The 24,432-nt window shown below is 39.1% G+C and overlaps 1 protein-coding gene across 13 annotated transcripts in view; it reads left to right on the plus strand.

The window, feature by feature from the left end:
- Positions 1–24,432, plus strand: part of LOC138742470 (inactive N-acetylated-alpha-linked acidic dipeptidase-like protein 2) — a 658,708-nt gene that overhangs the window by 324,149 nt on the left and 310,127 nt on the right. For all 13 annotated transcript variants that reach the window (XM_069896945.1, XM_069896944.1, XM_069896943.1 and 10 more), the window contains one exon: positions 3,803–4,088. In XM_069896945.1, coding sequence (XP_069753046.1) covers positions 3,803–4,088 — 286 coding nt within the window. The remainder of the gene's footprint in view (positions 1–3,802; positions 4,089–24,432) is intronic.

Genomic DNA, 24,432 nt, shown 5'->3' on the forward strand with positions numbered 1-24,432 from the left:
GATGGTTTTCCACCAGAGTTTTATAAGAAATTTAAGGACTTGTTGATTCCTCCTTTTGTGGAGGTGTTAATCGTGTTATATGGCGAGCTCTCCACTGGCCACCGTGACAGAGGTGCACCAAAGAAAAGGTACAAGGACTGCCTAAAGAAATCTCTTGGTGCCTGCCACATTGACCACCGCCAGTGGGCTGATCTCGCCTCAAACCGTGCATCTTGGCGCCTCACAGTTTGGCGGGCAGCAACCTCCTTTGAAGAAGACCGCAGAGCCCACCTCACTGACAAAAGGCAAAGGAGGAAAAACCCAACACCCAACCCCAACCCACCAATTTTCCCCTGCAGCCGCTGCAACCGTGTCTGCCTGTCCCGCATCGGACTTGTCAGCCACAAACGAGCCTGCAGCTGACGTGGACTTTTACCCCCTCCATAAATCTTTGTCCGCGAAGCCAAGCCAAAGAAAGAAGTCAAGTAGTGGAATCACATTCTCTTCTGGATATTTTTTCAACTGCAATTATCGCTCTAATACCAAAGAAGGATGGACAGCATTAAAACCATTATCATATAGGAGAATCTCTTTATTAAATGCGGATTACAAAATTGTTGCCAAAATTTTAGCAAATAGACTAGCTAAATACTTACTGAAATTAATCCATATGGGCCAGACAGGTTTAGTATAAAATGACTGTCAGCAGATAATGTCGCAAGATTGATTAGCTTAATTCATTTTTTTTTTGAAAAGGAGGAATTTAAGCCTGCAATTTAGCCTTAGATGCAGAAAAGTCATTTCATTACGTGAATTGAACTTTTTGCTTAAAGTCTTAGTTGATATTTTTGGTCTGGGACAGGTCTTTATAAATTGGGTTAAGGCATTATATGAAAACCCCAGAGCAAAAATTGTGACAAATGGACAAGTTTCTGCACCTTTTCAATTGAATAGGTCAAGTACACAAGACTACCCTTTATTGCCAGCTTTATTTAATTTCACTTTTCTTGAGATAAAAAGCTAATATTCCAATAACATTTTTGAATTAAAACACAATTTGCTGTAGGAACTTAGCGGGTCAAACCGCATCAATGCGGAAAAAGAATGGTCGATGTTTTGAGTCAAAACTCTTCATCAGGACTGAGGAAAGGGGTGACTGTCTCACCACCACCACCGCCACCCTGTCCTCCCTACAGTGGCTTCTGCACTAACTATCCTCTGTCCTGATGATGAGTTTTGGCTCAAAATGTTCACCATTCTTTTTTTCCCAATTATGCTCTTTGATGTGCTGCATTCCTCGAGCAGATTGTGTTTGGCTTCAAATTCCAGCATCTCCAATCTCCTGGATGTCTACTGTTTGGAATTGGTTCTTGCAGCCTCAAAGCACATTTTACAATAGGTTTCTTCTAAATAGCATTTGGATAATTGCATAAAACATCTGAGCCCATCAAGCCAGTTTAATGGAGTCTTTAATATGCATAATTTTATTTTAAAACACTGTATTTGTTGAACAAATGGTGTTTTAACTAAATGGTTGTATTGGCTTCCTCAGATCCAATCTCCTTTGTTGACTGAGATAATATTTTGATCTGTTGCTATGATGGCAATTGCTCAAAGCCCAAAGGAGATCACAAACCGAAATTTGACAAGAGTGGCAAATTTGGTGAATGTGTAGATAATTGTATGAACTCGATGCTTCTGTGCAGAACTCCTGTCCTTCCCTTGTTAATTTTCACGAAAGAATTGGAAACACAAGCTATAGTTTTTATTCTGGATAAGCCAATTGAATTGTCACAAGGAAAATATGTCAATATTGTAAACCTGTGTTTCTGAAGTTGGTAAACTGAGTGAGACTTGATTCTTGTACTGTACTTTGCATGATAATTGTATTAGAAGAATAAAATCTTGTTTTTTTCACTTAGCACTGTTAAAATTGAATAATTGATATTTACCTTTCTTCTTTGGTTAACCTATTAAAGATCTTTATTGGAACATAGAATTACAGCACAGTACAGGCCTTTCAGCCCACAATATTGTGCCTATCTGTCTTTTTTAAACATCCCTATTGTATCAATATCCACTACCACCATCAGCATTGAATTGCAGGCACCCACCTTTCTCTGAGGAAAAAAAAACTTACCTGCTTACCAAAATGCATCACTTCATACTTATTCAGGTTGAACCCCATCTGCCACTTCTCTGCATCCTGACTGTATCCGGTTGTAAGCTACAATACCCTTCTATACTATCCACAACATCTTGTCCAAGTTATTTATAAAAGCTCTCCAAGAACAGGGAACATTGGAAACTAACAATGGGTCTGCTTTTTATGTACATCTAACAGGCTTTGTAAGGTACTCTAAATCAAAACTGGCTTCAAAAACCATAGCTCTGTACCCAGCTTCACAAATTTCCGAATGCTTTGTTGCTTGTAGTAAAGCCTCGGTGGGTATTGACTGGAATATGTTGAGTCTGCTCAGCTCCACAAAATGATGATTCATCCAACATATGCTGCTTGAAAACTTATTTCTACCTTATCTATGCCTCTTCTAATTTTATGAACATCCATCTGGAAGAAACTGATAAAGATCATTTGGTTACTAATTCCTAAGTTGTTTTGAATGAGAAAATACAGAACAATGAGCTTCCTCTGACCAAAGCAAAATCTCGTTGCAGAATTGGTTTCTTCACTTTATGACTTTCAACATTTATTGTACAACTAAGCTGTCTCTCCTGTACCAACATGGTGCTTTTAGAGATGGTAACATCATGACATTGACTGTGAAAATAGACCATTCTTTCTCTGCACTGATGCTGATTGGAAAGATTGTGCTGTTGAATGTTTGATCTTTGCGACGTCCAGTTGTGGAGCTCCCTCATTGCTGCCCCCATACATTAAAAGGTTTGATATTTTTGTGATCCTACAACTGAGAATTTTTTCTCTCAAGCCCCACTTGTCCCCCTCCTGCCTCTTCCCACATTGTTGGATTGGTCTTCCGTAATGCTGAAAAGGTGGCTGATCACCATTCTTAGGCTGTGATTATTTTCAATTCTGTGTTCATCTTATTTTTCTCCTTTGTTTCTATCTTCATCCCTCTTTTCTACCCTTGTTATTCCTTTCTATCTGAATTTCCTGACTTTGTCTTCTCTGCATCTTTCTCCTGAATCTTTTATTCGTATCCCTTTATTTAATATCCTTTTCCTTCCATTGTTCTGTCACTCCTCTCTCAGTAATTATTCCTCTTCTTTCTCCTTTTCTTTTCTCATATCTCCTGTTCATTTTCTTCTCTATCCCTTCCCTCATTATTTTCAATACTACGTCTGGTTGAATACTGAACACTGGTTTTCTTTCCCTGTGAAACTTGGTAAGAAATTGACTGTCTTGGTGGCACGATTAACGTGTTGGTTGGCACAATGCTATTACCGCGCCAGTAACCTGGGTTTGAATCTGGCACTCTCTGTAAGGAGTTTGTACATTCTCCCCATGTCTGTATGGGTTTCATCTAGGTGTTTCAGTTTCCTACCACCCTTCAAACAATACAGGGATTATAGGTCAATTGATGTATTTAGGTAGCATGGGTTCATGAACTGGGGGGCCTGTAATCTTGCTGTATGTCCAAATTCTTTTTTAAATAAAAAAATTAAAATCTTAAAATTAACAAATTTGACATTTGCAATGTAAAGTATAAAAATAGTGAATTATCACAATACAACTTGGTTTCTATGTGTTTTAATCTCAAAATTTATTTGTGTAGACGTAGTTTCTGTACATTTTTTTTAAGTGATGAACTTTGGAAGTAATTATTTTCTTTCTCTTATTTAGGAATTTTACATTATTTGCTGCTGAGTCAGACCAGGGGAATTCTACAGCACATATAATGGAACAATGGACTGCAACTGGTTTAACAGAAATCCGCCTAATAAATTACACAGTTCTTCTCAGCTTGCCTGATACAGACCAAAACAAAATCATTCTGACAAACAGCAGCCAGTGCTTTTATCCCAGTGGACAGCAATGCAGTACTCTACCCTCAGCCCCACGTGGGACAAAGGAGAAGAATGACCTTCTTTATTCCTATGCAGCATATTCTGCCAAAGGATCTCTGGAGGTAATGAAAGTGTTAGAAACCAATTCTCTCTGTCATCTCAGGGTATTTCATTTGCTTGGTAAAATCGGAATTGCTCCAAATATTTTGACAAGCTTATTTGTTCTGCATAGTGGAGCTGCTCGTTCTTCTTTTGCAGTCCACTCATGTACATCAATCATCAGTCGGCCTTTGTGAGAGATCCAATTTGTGGTCCCTGGTAACAGTCTAAATAGTATTCATAATCCCTAAAATCCTCCTCGAAAACCTACTTAGTGCCATCAAGATAAATGGTACACACTGGAATGCAGTTATAATTTGTTGTGCAAAGTAAGATGGCATTTATCTTAAGTTCAATGTTATAGAGGTCAGCAGACTTTTCCTATCAGCTTATAAATGTGCAGAACTAAAACACCAAACCTCTGCATGCATTTCCACAGGAAGTGATCATTCTTTGGGTTTCAGCAGACTCCGGGTGCAGAGATATGCCCTTTGCATTTGGCCCAGGTTTGTGCTGATGTGGGGAATGTGGGCAGTGATTCAGGTGAGGTGGGTTGATCCGGGTCAGCATGATCCAGTCCATTTTAGGTTTGTGTGCATTACACAAATATCATTTGATCTCCAAAATGTAAAACTGATATCTTGAGGCAATAATGTAACCTCCTGGCATTATTTAAAATTACAACATAAAAGAAAGTTACTCAACAGGTATGAAAATCTTCATCAATAATGGAAACTTGCTATGTAGGAATTAGTTGACTGAGCAGTACAGTATTTTGTCATTCATGTTTAATTTTATCTTCATGCTCTTTTTTCTTGTTTATTTAAAAAAATAATTGTATGCCTGCTGCAATCCTCTGATTATGGCTGCACTGATCAACCTTTAATAATCACAGGTTTTTATTGAAACTGCAGGATACTTAAATAAGGGAGAAAATGTTAGAAACACTCAGATCTGGCTGTATGAATGGAGAGAGTTAATGCTGCAGGTCTACAGTCTTACATTAGCTCTGGAAAATATTGGAAATCAAGAATATTTTAGATAGCAGGAGGGTTGGAGAGAACAAAGAAATATGTATGATTGTGTGGAGACAGAGAAACTGAATTTTGAAAATGATGGTGGTGCATGCTGAGACAGGATTTTGAAGGCATGGTAATCACAGCTGTTTTGTCTGCAGGAGATGAGTGATTTTTTTTGCTCTCTATCCCCAACGACAAAAATTTATGTAACTTTGTAACATAGAATACTGCAGTTACTATAAATCTGAAAGAAAAACAAAGAAGATGAAGTAACATCTGTGTAGAGATAAATATGAACAGCACCGGTCAATGTCCTTTCATCAGATCATGTCAGTTTAGTCAGTCAGTTTATAATTTCAGATAACTGAAATGGTAAAATGCAGTGTAGTCTTGAGGGTTCTAATTTCCTGCCTGAAGAAACAATGCCTCTTCCTCATTGACAATTAACATGGGCACACCTCATGGATGTGTGTTTAGCTTGTTGCTATACTCACTCTACACCCATGACACAACAATCTTGCTTTCCATGTCAGCAAGTCCAAGGAGTTTATTGTGGATTTTAGGAAGGGGAGACCGATATGTCTTTATTGATGCGATGGTGGTGGGGAGTTTTAGTACCTTCAAGTTCCTAGAGCCAGCATGTCAAGGGAACTGTGAAGAGGTACAAAATAGCCTCAAGTTTTGCAAAAGCCTGAGGAGATTTAATAAATTTTAAATTTAGACATGCAACATGGTAACAAACCCTTTTGGATCACGAGCCTGTGCCACCCAATTATACTCAACTGACCACAACTTAAGTAAGTTTTTTGAACGGTGGATGGAAACCATAGCACCCAGTGGAAACTCACGTAGACATGGGTAGAATGTTAAAATTACTTACAGACAAGGCTGGATTTAAACCCCAGTCATTGGCGCTGTAACAACTTTGCTACGATATCCATGCTGCCTTTGATCGCGATGAAATTTGTTGAATTGTACTGTGGAACATCTACTAATTGGTTGCGTCACAGGCTGTATTGGCAATTCGTGTCTAGGAATGCAGAAGGCTGTAGAATATAGCCAAGTCCATCACGGACTCTGACCTTTATCATTTGAAGACATCTAAGTAAGGTGCTACCTCAAGAAGGCAACCAAAGTCATAAAAGAACCCCATCACCCTGTCCAGAAAGTTGTCTTCCTTTGTGAAGGAAGTACAGAAGTCTAAAGTTCAGCATCTCTTGGTTCAATGGCAATCATGTTCTTGAATATCCCATTATTACCCTAACCATGAACTCCTTCAGAACTTGCTTGTGCTGTTGGAATAGCAGTTTTTTTACTCCTGTATGAACTGTACCTGTGACTGTTTCATCATCTAGCTCTCCTTTATACATATTATCCGTTCCTGTATTGAGCTGCTTTAATGTATACTACTTGAGATCAAAGATTCCCTTTTATTGTCACTTAATAATACAAAAAATGTAATATATGTGATATACTTCAACTTTTACCTGCCATAAAGCAAATAGTCACCATAAGCATTGCCTATTGCCCATAACAATAAGAAAAAGCAAAGCAAAAGGGAGCATCTTCAGAGACACTGAGTGTCCGTGGATTCACCTCTAGCTCTCCCGCAACCTTTGCAGCCCCGCAGACCATTGGCACCCCGAGCTTCAAATCCAATCCTCTGATGTGACGATGAAGCCTTCAGCGGCCGAGGCCTTCGGGAGCCCTTCTTGCCCTCAGCACCCTATTGAATCCCAGTTCAGATAACCTGGTTCCCATAAACCAGTCTCCGTGACCTGCTGTTTGTGTGGGCCCTTCAACCGCAAGTCGGCATTAGCCTGCAGCCTGTGTGGATCCTTCAGCCACTGAGACCCACACTAGTCTGCTGCCATAGTCCTCTCCCTGCAGGATTGTCTCCCAGGCATCTCCATGGAGGGTGTTTTTCTCCCATTTCTGTGCTAGTCTGCTGCTCCCCCTGAGTTTGCAACTTCTTGTGGTATGCAGTCCAGCACTGACACCTCCATCTTAGGCACAGAACTCATGGTTATAAGCTGTTAAAAATACAAAATTGGATCCTCTAACAAGCTGCTAAAAACCAGTATTGAGCCATTGGCATTAGGACCAGGCAGTAGGACCCTGTGGAACAGTGCTGCGTCGCCACACCCCATTCTCCTGTGTCTGCACCAGTACAGCAGCTCTGGCAATGCTTCCATTTTTAATTTTTCTTTGTGTATCTTGTATATCTGTTTGGCTGCATCAAGGATTTCATTGTTAATGCACAATGTATATATGATAGTAAACTCATTAACAAGAATATAGTCTGTAGTTTATGCATTCAGAATAAAACAATAGGTTAAGAGCAAAAAGCCCAAACTGCTTGATTCCAATTCATTATATTTCAAAGGCCAAAATGACTCAGTTTTGCATCCTAAATTAGATCACTACTCCCAGAGGATCACCTTGACAATATTTTCATTTGTGTGTATTTTCAGGTGTTGTGCTGGGAGTCCATACAAATCCCTTATGCAATTGCAAAGATTTATTACCAAGGAGTGTAGCACAATCAATATTTGAGTTCCCTGTCTCCACTCTTCAGGGGTTTTGTGGATTGGCCAACTAGAGGACCACTTGAACTGTTCTCCCTCATGACACTGCTCAAGTTAAGCAGTTGATTTGCGAAATCCATCCTTCTGACACTTTGCCTGGGCAAAGTAGATGATTAATCAATGCCCAGTGATTTATTTATTGCCCTTCTTAAAAATCATAGGTGGGCATATTGTTACAACTGTGCACTACCAAGTCGAAGACACACAGCTCAGATCAGGCCCTATGGCCCAATTTGACATCCTGGGCTAATCCCATTTGTCTGCATTTGCTTCATGTCTTCCTAATTCCTCAGATATCCATATATCTATCCAAATGCTTTTTGAATGTCATTACTGTACTTGCTTTTAGAACTTCATCTGGCAACTTATTCCTGATATGGAATTCTCTCTGAGTGAAAAAGTTGACCTTCAGGTTCCTCTTATATTTCTTCCATTCACATTAAACCGATGTCTTCTAGTTCTAGAATTGCCCACTCTGGGAAGAAGACTACAAGCATCCATGTTTTCAATGCCCCTCCTGATTTTATAAACCTCCATAAATTCCTCCTCACCTTCCAACACTTCAGAGAATTAAGACACAACCTATTCAACCTCCCAGTATTACTTAAGCGCTCCAGTCCCAGCATCATCCTGCTAAATCTATTCTTCACTCCTTCAAATTATTGATATCCTTTCTGTAGTTCGGTGTCCAGAATTGCACACATCTGTGTGTAGTCTCTCTAACATTCTGCTCATCTGTATCTTGAGGTCACATCTGTTTCACTCAATACCACACCTAATGAAACCAAAAGTGCCAAACACTTCCTTCAACACCCTGTCCACCTGAGTTACCAATTTCAGGGGGAAATGCATCTGTACTCTGTTCCACAACCTTCTCCTGTGCCCTGCCATTTACTGAGCAAGTCTTACCCTGATTTGATTTACCAAAGTACAATGACTCACATTTGTCAGAATTAAATTCCACCTGCCATTCTTTGGCCCACTTCACCAAATGATCTCGATCCTATTGATATTCACCAAGACAAATGGTGACTTAAACAAAAGTTGCTTTTAATTATCTTTAAACATGAAAACAGAATCAAACTTTAACTTATCTCTATTGACTTACTTAACCTAACTTAACCCCTTTTGAATTTCTAAGTGCACGTGCATGTAATGTGTGTGTAAGTTCAGAAAAGTTATTTGATTCAGAGTCCAATCTCACTTGTCATTCCTCCAACTTTACTGGGTGCAGGCAATTCTTGTACTGTGCACAGAATTTAACATTCATGAAGTTCACCAGGCTTTGGTGCTCAAAAGATAAATGGTTACTGCTCAGGAAGGTTCTTGTTGGTTTCCAGAGAGAGATTTGTTGTTCAAGGACACTTACAACTGATTCCTTTTTAATCAGCCACTTCAGTGTCTTGCTGATGAAACTTGCCCCCTTCAGGGTTCTCCAGATGATAACCTTTTTCTTTCAGGTCACCACAGAGTATCTTTTTGTTTCTCTTATTCCAAGTGAAACATTATATAGCAAGTCCTCTGCTCTTGCATGAATCACAAGGGCTTTGACCAGGCTGAACAAAGCACTTACAAACCCTTCTTCCAAATAGGGCTTTCCACAAGCTTGCCAGCTTGTCCTGTTCCCGTCCCAGCTGCTGTTGCTGGCTGTAACACTGTAGAAGTGATCTCTGTGTCTTTCTCTCTCTCTCTCTGAGAGAAAGCCTGTTTTTCTCTCTCTGCTTGTAAAACCACACGACCCTCTTGGACCAACAAGTACCCTTCCATACAGAAGGCGGCTCCGATAAGCTCTTTCATCTGTTGCCTTTTGTAAACAATAATCCATTAGTGCAGACTCTTGAGCGCTCTCCACAGCTCTTGCAAAAGCTGTGGAGCCGATACGTCTAGCATTAGCAGAGCTCCAGTATTTCAAATAAGATCTGTTTTAAAGTGTTTGTATGTAACCTACTCTAACAAACCTTTCCCAATTTATCACCCAAAAACATATCTATAAACTCTGTAACATATCCAAATTGTTGATATAGATAACGAACAACATTGGACTTAGCCCACACCACTGGTCACCGGCTTCCAATCAGAAAAGCAAACCTTCACTACTACCCTCTGACTATTTCAACTAATCCAGTTTCAACTAATCCCTCTGATCCCATGTCATCTACCCATAAGACTACAAGACCATTAGGCCCCTAAAATCTACCACACCATTTCATCATGGCTGATTTACTATCCCTTCTAGACTAAACTGTCATGTTGGACCTTGTCAAGTACTTTGCTAAAGTTCATATCCACAGCATTCACTGTCCTGCCCTCATCTCTCCTCTTGTTCACTTCAGAAACTCTTATCAGATTTGTGAGACATGATCTCCCACACACAAAGCCATCCTGACTTCCAATAACCCAGTGGTTTTCAAACTTTTTCTTTTCACTCACATACCGCCTTATGTAATCCCTATGCCACAGGTGCTCTGTGATTAGTAAAGGATTACTTTAGGTGGTATGTGAGTGGGGGAAAAAGGTTGAGAACCACTGCTCTATACACAATTTTTACTGAAATATTTTGCTTGAGAAAAATTGTCATTGGCGTATTTCCTTTGGAGTTATGAAATTGTGCACACAATGAGTCAATTAGGTACGATTAAAACAGTGATTTTCAAACTTTTTCTTTCCACTCACATACCACCCTAAGCAATCCCTTACTAATCACAGAGCACAAGGATTATTTAAAGTGGTTTGTGAATGGAAAGGAAAATTTAAAAACCACTGCTCTAATCAGTGCCTTTTTTATCCAAATCCTGGTAGATCCAGTCCTTTAGAATCCCCTCCAGTAACTTTACCACCACTGATGTCATGCTAACCTGGCTTATCCTTGCTGCCTTATTTAAATAATGCTACAATATTATCAACTGTCTAGTCTATACCCAAGGCCAAAGATAATGTTAATATCTCAGCAAGGGCCTCTCGAATTTCTTCCCAGCTTCCCAAGGTGTCAAAGGTTTCACTTGATCTGGCCTTGGGGATCTGTACACCTTACTGCAATCCAAGACTACCAATATCTTCTCCTTTGTATTTAGTGTATAGTCCAGCACATTGTAACTGATTTGCTTCAATTCCTTAGCATTGATAATCTTTTCTACAGTAAAGACCGATGACAAAAATTAATTTGAAATCTCACCCTTCTCATGTAGCTCCACAAGCCAAGCTGATATATAATGAGATCAATTCTCTCCCCAAACCGCATTTCCCCCCCATCTTTTATTCTTAATACACATGTAGAATCTCTTTGGATTTTACTTTATTCTGCCTGCCAGATCCATCTCATATCCAGTATTCTGTACAGATATGCCACGGCCAAATTAAAATGCTGAATATATACCGTAGGTAGAGGAAACTGACTGACTGAGATTGTTACCAAAACTTTCTGCGGATGAAATCCTGCTGTTGACCACATTGTTATCAACACATTTTGTTGGACATTTTTCATTTTTGATACTGAAGTAATGAGCTAAACTGAGCTGGTTGCAACATTGGTTTGAAAGGGGGTTGCCATCATTTAGCCCTTCTCACATAAGCACATCATAGGGTTGGGTGAAACTCTGCTAAGTTCCAATTTTGCTAACTGGCAGATCCTGCTGCATCTAGAATAGCATGCCAAATTTTGTTATTTTATTAAGTGATTTATACCTCCTGCCTGCCCCATCTCCACCCACTTCACCCCATGAATTTATTTCTGTCCATTTTGATGTTTGCTAAATCATGTTTTTAAATTATGCTTGTAAATATTCCTACAAAAACATATGGGTTTGTAAGTTTATGGGTGTATTTGGGCGGCACGGGCTCATGGATTGGAAACGCCTGTTATTGGGCTGCATCTCGAAATTAAATTTAAAAAAAACATAATTTACTGATGTTTATATAATTTGCTCTCAGTTTCTCAATCTGTGATCAGGCTCTGAACATAAAATTTAAATAAAAGCTTCAATATAAATTGATAATCAACAAGACAAATTTTTTGAGTGTGACTATTTAGTGTTAATTGAATAATTAAAATGCTTAAAGGCAGTGGAAAGGCAGTGTTGGTTGGATTCAGTCTATATAATCTGGACACCTGACCTGCAGGCCCTATCTATCTGTGCCTGCATAAGATGGATGCAGACAGTTGACCCTGACAAACTGGTAAGCATTCAATGTGGTATGGCAAGGACAGAATTGGACTTGAGTACAATTGTGTACGAATAACATTGGACAGGGTTAGAGCATTACCTTATTCATTTTAAAACCTATGAGCTTTTTACCAACTTGTGTCTCCTGTACTCAGTCATTTAAAACTACAGGTATGCACTGCTTAATGTCCAATTGGGCATTATCGATGTGGATGTTGTGTGAACATCATATATACTTAGCTAAGCTATATGGGATACTGTAGTGTACTGTATACCTGTAAACTTTTTATTTGTAAGTAGGGATCAGTGTGGGGACCGACACGGGGCTGTGGGCAGAGAGCGGGGCAGTGGGATCAGTGTGGGGGCTGAATCAGGGCTATGGGGAGAGAGCGGGCGTGGGATCAGTGTGGTGACTAACATTGAGCTGTGGGCAGAGACTGGGGCGGTGGGATCAGTGTGGGGACCAACACAGGGCTTGTAGGGAGAGAGCAGGACAGTGGGATCAGTGTGGGGACCAACATGGGGCTTGTAGGGAGAGAGCAGGACAGTGGGATTAGTGTGGGGACCGACACAGAGCTGTGGGCAGAGAGTGGGGCAGTGGGATCAGTGTGAGGACTGACACTAGCTGTGGGCAGAGAGCAGGGCAGTTGGGAACAGTGTGAGGGTCAATATGGGGTTTGTGGGGAGAGAGCGCAGCAGTGGGATCAATGTGGGGATTGATACAGGGCTGTGGGGAGAAAACGGGGCAGTCAGATCAGTTTGGGTATGCAGTGTACAATTTCCTATAGCCAGTGATCACTTTTTTTAAAATGCTGCGGACTTGCTCACGTTAACTGAGTAATTATGATCACGGATGTATATGCGGTCGGATGTTGCCTGAATAGATGTTAAGTAGCGCATACTATATTTAAAAATTGCTACAACGAATTGTAAAAGGAAATGAATTTAAGAATTAAAACCTTTGCAGGTTAATAAAAATACATTAAACTAAAATCAGAAAATGCTGCAAAGCTTGGTGGGTCTGGAAATATTGGAGGAGAGAATTTCAGATCTTTGACCTGACATCAGCTGTTCTGATGAGATGTTCAGGACCTGAAACGTGAACTGTTTCCTTTTATATGGATGTTACCTGACCTACTGAGTTTTTCCAGCAGTTTTGGTTTTTATTCCTAATTTCTAGCATCTGTATTTTTCTAAGTTTTTATCAAACCAATTTTTTTTTAAACCAAGGCAATTTCCTTTCCAATTCTGCAGGCTGGGAATCCCCAGTGAAATGAACATAGTTGCCTTTTTGTTCTTGGATCAGAGAGGTAACAGCAAACCCAGAATGTGCAATTGAACTCCACAAGGAGGCTCACCTTAGTGGACAATCATAACAGTGGCACCATCTGTCACTCCGCAAAGTCCATATTTAAATTAGGTCTAAATAAGTAAAGTACTTGCATGCATGGAAACAGCTGAACACCATGATTCCAGGATGATTTGGCCCATTGTCATGCAATAGAATAATCAGTATAGCTGTTGTAGATTTGCTTTAAATAAACTTGGACAAATTGTGGATGAAATGTCGCACAAGAATCTGAGTGGAGAATGAATATTGAACAATGTTGATTTTAAGAATTTAAGAAAAAGATATACATCTACTTGTAAGTTTGTCACAAAACACTGGATTTCATGCTTGTTCATGACAATGAAATCTGATTCTAATCGTGTTGATGAAGGAATAATTGAAGTGAATTCGACAAGTATCTCGCAGCTTGGCCTGTATACATGACGTGTGCCATTCTACAAAATTGAACATTTTAACTGGTGTACTTTGGATTTGATTTAGGACAGGAATTTCCCATTGGAGTTGAGAAATGCTTATTAAAATGTCATTGATAACTAGCAAGACCCATCTTTACTTTGAATAATTTAGACTACAATATTACTAATTGAAGATTTTTATATGGTTTTAAGATGGAGCCAATTTTCATATCAGGTTTGCATATATAATTTCAATGGAATACACTGTGAGTTTTTTTTTTCAAATTTGATGAAGCAGATCTTGCTAAATTAATCATATAATATTAAAATATTACAAGTCCCAAACACTTTTTTTTGAAAATTGTTTTTTGAATGGAATTGCAGACAGAATAGTTAATGTACCTGATTAAAATTCTCAACTTTCAATTTCATGTTAGGAAAGTAATTGCGAAATGTAAAGACTAATGTTTCCTCAAAGCTGTTAGCAACACCATGGAGTAATGTCAAAGTTCATGAGAATATCCAGCAGTATTGGGGATTAGTCCATGGCATAGATCGATATACACCAAAGAATATAAGAAAAAGATGTACTTGTAAATTATTTGCACATCACATGGATAATCAATCAAAATGGTTTTTTTTGCTAAGACTAGTTAGTGTGGGTGACTGATCACATTCACTCACACTAACTAATAAATGATCAGTTTCACAATTATATTTTTAATTTTCTCATTTGTCCAATAACCCAACAGCAGTTTTAAACCCTTCACTTCGCTCCCACTTCTTTGGAAACAAATCATGAGAATCAGAATTTATTGTCATGAACCAAGCACAAAATTCATTGTTTTGCAGCAACATTACAGTGCAAATATTGCGATTAAATTACATTTCAAAAATAAATAAATAGTGCAAGAGAGTTAGAGAAAGTGTAGTTCATTGTCTATTCATTAACCTGATGGCAGAGGGGAAGAAGCTGCCCTTCTCTTTATGTTCCTGTACCTTTTTACTTATGGTAGCAGGCAAGTCATGGGTGTAAAGTGAGTAGAGCAGTCGGCTAAGCACGCATCCTTGAGCTGCGCTTGTGTTCATCAGCAGTGAGGAGGAGACATTGTTTCCAATTCATACTGACTGTGGTCTTCCTACGAGGAACTCAAGGATCCAGTTGCAGGGAGGGGTGCAGAGATCCAGGATTTGGAGCCTGTTGACCAGCACTGAGGGCTTAATGGTGTTGAAGGCTGAGCTGTAGTCGATGAAGGGTAGCCGGATGTCTGTGTTGCTGTTATCTAGGTGATCCAGAGCTAAGTGGAGAGAAAGTTTTATGGCATCTGCTGTGGAACGATTGGGATGGTAGGTGAATTGCAATGGCTCTAAATCATTACTTGGGTATGTGTTAACTCTGGCCATGACGAACCTCTCAAAGCATTTTATCACAGTAGATGTGAATGTTGCTGGTGGTAGTCATTGAGGCAGCTCCCTCTGCTCTTGGGTTCTGGGATGATTGATGCCCTTTTGAAGCAGGTTCGAACCTCTGACTGCAGCAATGAGAGATTGAGAATGTCTGAATATTCCAGCTCGTTTGCTGGCACAAATTTTAATTAACTTGCCAGGTATGCTATCAGGGCATCTTGAATGATGTTCTGATGTCTGCCTCAGAGACAGATAGGGTCAACTACCTCTGCAATGATTCTTGTATGCACCGTTGGGTTCTCCCTCTCAAAGCAAGCAAAAGAGATGTTCAACTGATCAGATAGTGTTCAGCCTCATTTTGTAGGATGTAATGGTCTGCAATCCCTGCCATAGTTTGCAAGTATTTGACTGGGTCTTTCGCTTCCCTCAGCATTGCCCTTTGTTGCTGAGATAGCCTTCTGTAGGTTGTACCTGGACTTCCTGTAGAGATCTGGATTGTTGGACTTCAACACTCGCGATCTCACCTCTAGCAATTTGCAAATCTTTTGATTCATCCATTAGGGAATTGAAAATATTTGCGTGTAAGCCCGCACTCATCCATGCAGGTCTTGTTAAAGTAGGTGACAGCCGTTGAATAATCAGTCTGCTAAAATAGAGAACAAGATTATCCCTGACACTCCAGATCTTTGTTAAAAGGATTCTGCTTTACAACACGTGCAATTGGTCTTCAGTCATGTGACTGAGATCTGTCCGCAATGTAACCTGAGGCAGAAAGAGCAGAGCTCTACCAGCAGTGTTGTCAAAGCAATGATATTAGAGCGTCAGCAGGGCTGCTGAAGAAAAATTGGATTTAAATATTTAAATATTTAAATGACCTAATAAGTCAGGAATACACAAATAATTCACAAACTAGACTGAAAATATTGGATCTCCCTGCCCCAAATTTGCTTTCTTCAACAGTGATCCCTTTGAAACACCTAAGGATTAGTTTTAGTGGCAGAGATCACTCGCTTTGGTTCCTAACTGTGGCTCATCTGTTCCACTTTAATGAATGGGCAGCTGCTTCCTGACAACTCCTGGCATATTTTGGTCAGAAAGTCAGCCAGCTGCATATTAATGAGGTCCAAAAGTCCCCAGATGATTTCGCCTTTTACAATTACTATTCTTGTTTATGAGTTGGTATTTTCAGCAGTATTTAAATACTATTTGAAAGCTATTATGACAAAATGTGTCAAACATCAAAATAGTGATCTACTTTTCATTTAGCTACAAAGATATTTCACTAATTTATTTGAACCTGGTCTGAAATGATATGATTGCTTGTGTTCATATGTTGAGACTATAGAATTTTTACTTGCAAAGATAATGAATTAACATGATTACAGCAGTTCTTTAAGACTAAAAGAAAATAGAACTGTATCTCATTTGGCCCCTTGTGCTTCTTCCACCACACAATTACATCATTTCCTGCAGTAACTAGTCCTGGATTCCTTTAATATAAAAACTCAATTGATATTTATCTTCAGTATTCTCAGCATCTGAGTTACTAAATCTCCCTTTGACAAATAAGTCCAATGATCCCCTCTGGATGAAGAAATTTATTTTTATTATGTCCTGAATGTTTACATGGAGTTAGTAAATCATTGTCAAGTAGCGCTGAAGTCAAGTCCATGTTTATTGTCATCGGATTATACAAGTACAACCCAATGAAACAGCATTCTCTGGTCCTCAGTGCAAAAAATGCAGACACACAACCAGACATAACACGTATGCAGGCAAATAATACATATGCAGGACAGGTGATTTTTATACATAAAAATAAATCAATAAATTTTATTTTGTGCAAATGAGAGTCTCCGACAGTTAGTGTGAGTAGTTCCTTTGGTCGTTCAGCATTCTCACTGCCTGTTCCTCAGTCTGGCGGTGCTGGCTCTCATACTTCTGTATTTCTTCCCCAACGGGAGATGCTGAAAGATGCTGTGTGCAGGGTGGAAGGGGTCCTCAATAATTTTGCATGCTCTCTTCAGACAATGATCCTGCTGGATCTTGTTGATGGCAGAGAAGGGAGACTCCAGTGATCCTCTCAGCCACTCTTATGGTCATGTGGATTGACGTCTGATCTGTTTATCTTCAGCAACTGTACCACACTGTGATGCATCCAGCCAGGATGCTCTCGATAGAGCTCATATAGGATGACATAATGGTGACTAGTAGCCTTGCCCGCTTCAGTCTTTTCAGGAAGTGCAGTCACTGTTGCGCCTTCCTGGAAAAAGAGGAGATGTTGAGTGTCCATTATAGATCACTAGTTAAGTGAACTCCAAGCAACTTTGTGCTCTCCACTCTCTCTACTACAGAGTTATTGATGTGTAGTGGAGGATGGTCATTCTTGGCTATCTGAAGTTCACTATCATCTCCTTTGTCTTGCCCATGTTGAGACTCAGGTTGTTACTTGTACTGTTTCATGAGATTTTCCATCTCTTCTCTGAGAAAATGTTTGAAGTTAATTTAAAGATGACTTTAAGATTGCTAGAGCTGTGGACAATATAGACGTATATCAAAGAAGACAGGATATAGATCAGGTATAGATATGGACAGAGAAATAGCAGATGAATTTTAATCTGGACAAAACAAGGGTGTCATGTTGCACTTTGGGAGATCAATATAAAGGGAATGAATACAGTTACTGGCAGGACTTAAAATGATTGATCAGCAGAGGGATCTGGGGGTTCTGGTTTCTATATCCTTGCAAGTCACCACACAAGTAGATAGGGTGGTAACAAAAGTATATAGTTTGCTTGGGCAGGGGTATTGAATATGTTGCAGCTATATAAGAATTTGGTTAGGACATACTTGGAGTATTGTTTGCAATTCTGGTCATCCCATTACAGGAAAGATGTGGAGGCTTTGGGAAGGGTGCAGAGAAAAATATTACCAGGATGTTGCCTGGATTAGAGGATATGAGCTATAAGGAGAAGTTGGACAGATTTGGGTTGTTTTCTCTTGAAGGCTGAGGAGTGACCTGATAGAAGTGAATAAAATCATGATAAGGCATTGATAGGATAGGATTAGCCAGAGTCTTTACCCTGGAGTAAAAATGTCACAGCTTAAATACAGTTTAAGTTGGGGGCAGGGCAAGTTTTCATGCACAAATTCAATAGTACCATTAAAGAGGCTTCTAGATTGATGCATGAATACGCAGGGAATGGGGAGATGGGTATCGTGTGCAAGCAATAGTTTTAATTTAACAATCTTTTGCGGGAACTCAGTGGATCAATGAGGTTCTGGATAGGGTCTTTGTCTTGATGAAGGATTCCAGCCCGAAACATTGATTACAGGTATTCTTTTTCTCCCACTGATGTTGCTTGACTAGCAAATTATTTACTGCTTCAGATTCCAACATCTGCATTCTCCTGTGTCTCAAGTTGCAGCTTAACTTGGACATATATTCAATGCAGACTCATGGGTCGAAGAGCCTTTTCCTGTGTTGCACTGTTCTATCTTCTAGAAATGACCAACCTCTCATTTTGAGACAGCAACCCTCGTCTTCAACCCCCATAATAGTGAAACACCTTACTGTGTTGAGCCCCTATAATTTTGCCATGATTTAATGCATTCATCTCTCATTCTTCCAAGAGAGTACAGGCCTACTCAGAACCATCTCTGCATTGACTCACAGATTGCAGCATCCCAATCTGAAATGACCTGGCTACCTCACTCTGTTTTCTTACCAGAACAAATATGAGTCAAAGCTTGTTGTGATTGGATGTCATGTTGAAGAAGGAATGCCCTTCACCAGAGCCACTACAATCTGTTATTTGAGTTTACAATCTCAGTTGTACTTCTGTGAAAAAAAAAATAGTGAGCACAATTTGGACAGGGATATTCAAGACAAATTGCTATCATTTTTTCCAGTTGTGCATGTGATAATACTTCATTCAGGGCTATGTCAATAAAGACTTAAGAAATGATCAGCTGCAATGGGTTGAAAGCACAAGAGAGAGTAAATTGAGGTGGTGTTTATTCCTATCAATAAATAATAGATTAGTTGATTGAGAATGTTTTTGATAGCTCTACGATTTCTTGGTATTTGGCAATGTTTGCCAAATGCACACTCAATTAACGATCTCCTGATCTCATTCTTATTGTGAAATGAAGGTCTCCCACTGTTCATTGCCAAGAATAGATTTATTTAATTGAGTTGCTTGAATTGTGTTTGTATTCATTTATAATAAAAGCAAACTAACAGAAAGAAAGAAAGAAATTACATTTACTGACAGGCTTTCTAGACCCCAGGATTTTCTATTTCTCAGACAATTAAGTACTCGTGTAGAGTAGATAATGTAAACAGAACAAATAATTTGTCACAGCATTTTCTCAAAACAATAATGAGATTAATTTTTTTTTTTCTAATCCTAATTAGCTCTCCCTTTTCATGGTTTCTTCCTTTCAATTCCCCATACAGGGTTGCTTCCCTCACAATTTCCTAACTTTGACCTTTCTATTCTGCTGCTAATTTACTAACCTCTCAGATGACCTTCATATCTCTTTTGCTCTCCTCCAGAAGTCTCACAAAGTACTTAGAACGAAAGAACATTACAGCACAGAAACAGGCCTCTTCGGCCCTTTTAGTCTGTGCTGAGCCTTTTTTTGCTGGTCTCACTGACCTGCACCCAGCCCATAGCCCTCCATATCTCTCCCATCCACGTACGTCATACTTGTTTCCTCCATGTGTACTTCGAGACAAATACCCTATCCCAATTATTTGTCACTCTTTCTCATCAATTCAAGATTTCCATCTTGTCTGTACTATATTCATTTGTCAAATTTCCTTACTCTATCAGCATCCATTCAAGAATATTTCCTGGCTTCTCCTATGCATACTTTATTATTAATTCCTTTTTTCCTCTTCCCCATCTCTGCATATGCTCATCTAAGTGTATGGAATTCATGAGCATTGAGGCTATCTCCAGACTGCAGCCTCTCTGTCTTTCCTCCCTTCCCCGTTGCACCAAACTTATCCTAAGGTTCCTCCCAATCCTGATCCTAATTTTGCTACTATTTCTGGTTCCCCTTCTATTTATCCTCGTGCCTTCTTAACTTTCTACGTGAGACCCACTTACTGATCTCTCATCCCCATTCCAAGAAACTTGCGTCTCTGGCTCACACATTAGCTTATATTGTTAATAGTTGTATATCTTTCAGTTCTGATCCTCTCTTTCAAACTTGGTGTCACAAGTTATTTACAACCCCTCTGCTCTGCTGAAGCATCAGCTCAGCATTGACTAGACCACATTTAAAGAACTATGAGCAGTTTTGGCCCCCATATCTAAGGAAAGATGTACTGGCATTGGAGAGCTTCCAGGGAAGGTTTACAATAATTATCCCAGAGATGCCAACATATGAGAAGCATTTAATAGCTCTGGGCCAGTAATTGCTGGGGTTCCAAAGGATGAGTGGATCAAAATCAACTAAAATTTGAAAGGGCTAGATAGAGTGGATGTGGAGAAGATGTGTCTAGTCATGTGAGAGTCTAGCATCAGAGGGCACAGCCTCCGAATAAAAGGAGGTCCCTTTAGAACAGAGATGAGAAGCTTCTTTAGCCAGAGTGATGAATCTGTGGAATTCATACTGTAGACAGCTGTGGTGATCAAGTCATTGAGTATATTTAAAGCAGAAGTTGATAGGTTCTTGATCAGTAAAGGTGTAAAAGGTTGTAGAGAGAAGGCAGGGAAATGGGTCTGAAAGGAAAAACGCATCAGCCATGATTTGAATGGTGGAGAAGACTCAATGGCCTGAATTGCCTCATTCTGCTCCGAAGTTTTATGGTTTTATCTCCGCTTTATCTCTAAGCTTTTTTTTCTCCAATTCTGGTGTTTATTATTGGCTGCACGATTTAACACAATTTTTCATGAACACACTATTTGAATCCTTGCCCATGCCGAAGTACCTAAACCGTCCATGTCAAAAAAGAAGTGGTGTCCTATCTTTCACTCAGGCCATCTTCCAGTATTTCTCCCCTCTCATTGATATGAATGAGATTCTGATGACCTGATTGAATTTTCTTTTCCTTCACTCATTCCCAGAGTATAACCTATACTGGCTTCTCTTCCTATTCCTACAATGCCATTCAGAGGGGATCTATCCAGGTCCTGCCTATTTATCATCGATATCATTCTTTTGGTGACATAATAAAATTATACTTTTCATATGTAAACACCACATTCAGCTCTATCTGGCCACAACTTCTCTCAACTCTCCCACTTTCTTTAAAAGGGTAGATACCCTCTCTGACCACACAGTACCAACAGAGGAGAAAATTCCTCCATCTCATTATTGTGAAGTCTGAAGACGTATGCTTTCAATTCAAGTTTATTGTCATCTGATTGCACAAGTGCAACCCAGCGAAACACCATTTACTTGGTGCAAAATACACAGTCACACAACCAGACATAACGCACATACATACAAAAGTGTCTACCATTTCCTTGGCACAAGGCCATCCCTCTTCCTGATAGATGTCAGAGGCTGATCCAGACTATATGCAAATTTGTACATGATCTCCAAGAGAGTTTATGACTCAAACTTGTGATATTTTAAGACCATTACCTAATTCCATTTCATTCTGATATTTCCTGGTCAGAATTGCATTTTCCATACAACTTGCCTAACTTTATTGTTGTCTTATTAATGATTATTTATCATTGCTTTAATGTATTTCATAATCATCATTGTTTTATTACCTTGGTTCATGACCATTTTTCAGATATCTTAAGTTTCAATCAGATATAGACAGTTGGGAAGTTGAGCCAAGGAGTGGGCAGCCTGAAACTCAATTAGGTGTGAGATGTTGCACTTTAGCAAGTCAAACTAGAGTAGCACTTGCATATGAATAATCGCACCCTGGAGAGTATTATAAAGCAGAGAGACTGAGGGGTTCGAGTGCATGTTTCCCTGAAATTAGCAACTCGGGTGGACAAGGTGGTGAAGGCTTTTTTTGGCACACTTGCCAAAGTAGTAAAATTGGGAACTCATGATTTAGCCACACAAGCTTTGATGAGACCACTCTTGGAGGACTGTGGGAAGTTCTGGTCATCCAGCTATGGATATCAATAATTTCGAAGCGATGGACAGGAAATTCACTGAGGATTTTGCCAGAACCAAAGGGCTTGAGTGATTGGAGAGTGATTGGGTCTTTATTCTGTTGAGCTTAGGATAAAAGGTGATCTTTTAGAGGGTTATAAAACATGAGGGGCATGTACAAAGTAAATGCTCACACTCATTTTCTATGGGTAGATGATTCTCGAATTCTGTTTAAGGTGATAGGGGAGAGATTTGAAGGAACATAGAGGTAGCATTTTCACTTAGAAGGTGTTCGAAATCTGAAACTAGCTGAAATGAGCTGCCTGAAGAAACTGTAGAAGAAGACACCGTTTTGACATTCAGATGTCAGTTGCACTGTCTTGGATAGGAAGGGCTTGGGAGGAAATGGACAAAATCAATCAAATGAGACTAGTCCAGAATGCTAACTTAGTTGGTGTGGGCAAGTTAGGTTAAAGGACCAGTTCCATGCTTTATGTACTTGCCAGTACATAAACCACATCCATATTATCCAGCAGCCCAGACAAAGTTCTTTTCATCCTTTTTTGAAGAGGAGAGCTCTCCCTCATGAATCCAAATAGGATTATATACAGTGAAGGAGAGGACAGTGAAGAATTTTATTTACAAATGAAATGTTAAATTAATTCACAAAAATTGATAATCCCAATTGAATACATATAATTAAAATTTATCCTTAAATTAATGAACATATTGGAAAAAAAAAAGTAGGTGCAGCTCCAAAGCACCACCGTGCTAGAATGAATTATTGCCCATGAATGTGAGAAAGGAATGGAATGGAAAGGAATTAGGCATATTGAAGATTGTTATGAGGAAGGGCTACTTATGTCCTTTGAACCACTAAAACAGAAATATGCTGAATAGAATCTTCCACTGCTTCCACTGCTTTCTTTAATTAAGGTCTTTCTTATGAGAAAGATGGGATTCCACAATGATGCTGCCTTCAAATAATGAAGTGATGTTTTGGCTGGGAAATATTTACAACTATGATGTATTTTGTTCTCCAAGGCAAAAATGCTAAGCTGGGCCTACAAAGGCCGAGAGAGAGGTGGGAATCGGACCTGGGTGTTATAATACCTGAGGATTGGTAATCTAATTGGTGTTTGGATAGCACGACATCAACAATCAGTGCGAGATATGGATTGGTTCAATACAATTTTTACATCAATTATATCTCACGCCACAAAAATTGCATAAATCAAAATCTGAAATATCTGAAACGTGCTTCGGGTGTAGCATTGAAGTTGAAACCTTTTTTATGTTCTACCTGGTCATGTGCAAGGGTAAGACCATTCTGGTATGATATTGCTAAAACACTAACAAGAGTATCAGGAGTGACTTTCCCATGCATCCCAGAGCTGTACCTTCTGGGGAACCTTATGGATGTGAGCTGCAAACTGACTAAATTTCCAGTTTTCTTTGTTAAAGTAGCTCAAGCTGTGGCCAAGAAGTGTATAGCAATCACTTGGAAATCTGACTCTCCCCTTCGGCAACCATTTTTAGATTATGTAGGGTCCAATTATAAATTCAATATATATAACAATGTGATATCCCCTAAAAAGTATGAAAAATTAGTGCCCTGATGGTATGTGAAGTTCAATTTTTGTATTTATGGGGGGGGGGGGTGAGAGAAATTTTTAATTTTGTCGATATTTAATATATTTGACTTGTATACAAGTTTAAAGATTGTGTGAATGTATTTATGGAAAATGAAAAATAAAATAATCAAAAATAAAGAAGCCTCTATCATCAAGGACCCTCACTACCCAGGCTATGCCTGCTTCTCACTGCTACTATCAGAAATTAAGTACAGGAGCCTGAAGGCAACGATACAAAAACAGCCTCTTTCTCTCTGTCGTCAGATTTCTGAATGAACAATGAACCACAGATACTACCTCGCTTTTTCACTTCTTTTGCACTCATTTTTTAAACAAATATTTTTATTGAGTATAACATATAAACTTATATACAAAATTTTAAGGAAAGCACATAACATCATCATCTCATATACATGCAAGTACAAAAAAAGAAAAAAATTTGATGGAATTATGTTGACAGTTCCTTGATCCACATGAAAAACAAGTAATTGAATTAATTTATGATAACCATGCTAAACCCATATTTGCCAAGTTAAGCCTAATAAAAAAAATATAAAAAGAAAACAAACAAAAAAACCCCTAAAAAAAACTAATTTTAATCTATCCCCTCTCTCTCATCAACGCTATCTTGTATATTTTTTAAAAAGGGAAATTGTGGATCTGATGGTGACCTCCAGACCTCGGACAGAGAATCTCCGGAACATTCAAAACTTGTAATTCTTCCGATCATGAT

The sequence above is a fragment of the Narcine bancroftii genome, chromosome 9 (genome assembly GCF_036971445.1).
Source record: "Narcine bancroftii isolate sNarBan1 chromosome 9, sNarBan1.hap1, whole genome shotgun sequence".
NCBI classification, from domain to species: Eukaryota; Metazoa; Chordata; class Chondrichthyes; order Torpediniformes; family Narcinidae; genus Narcine; species Narcine bancroftii.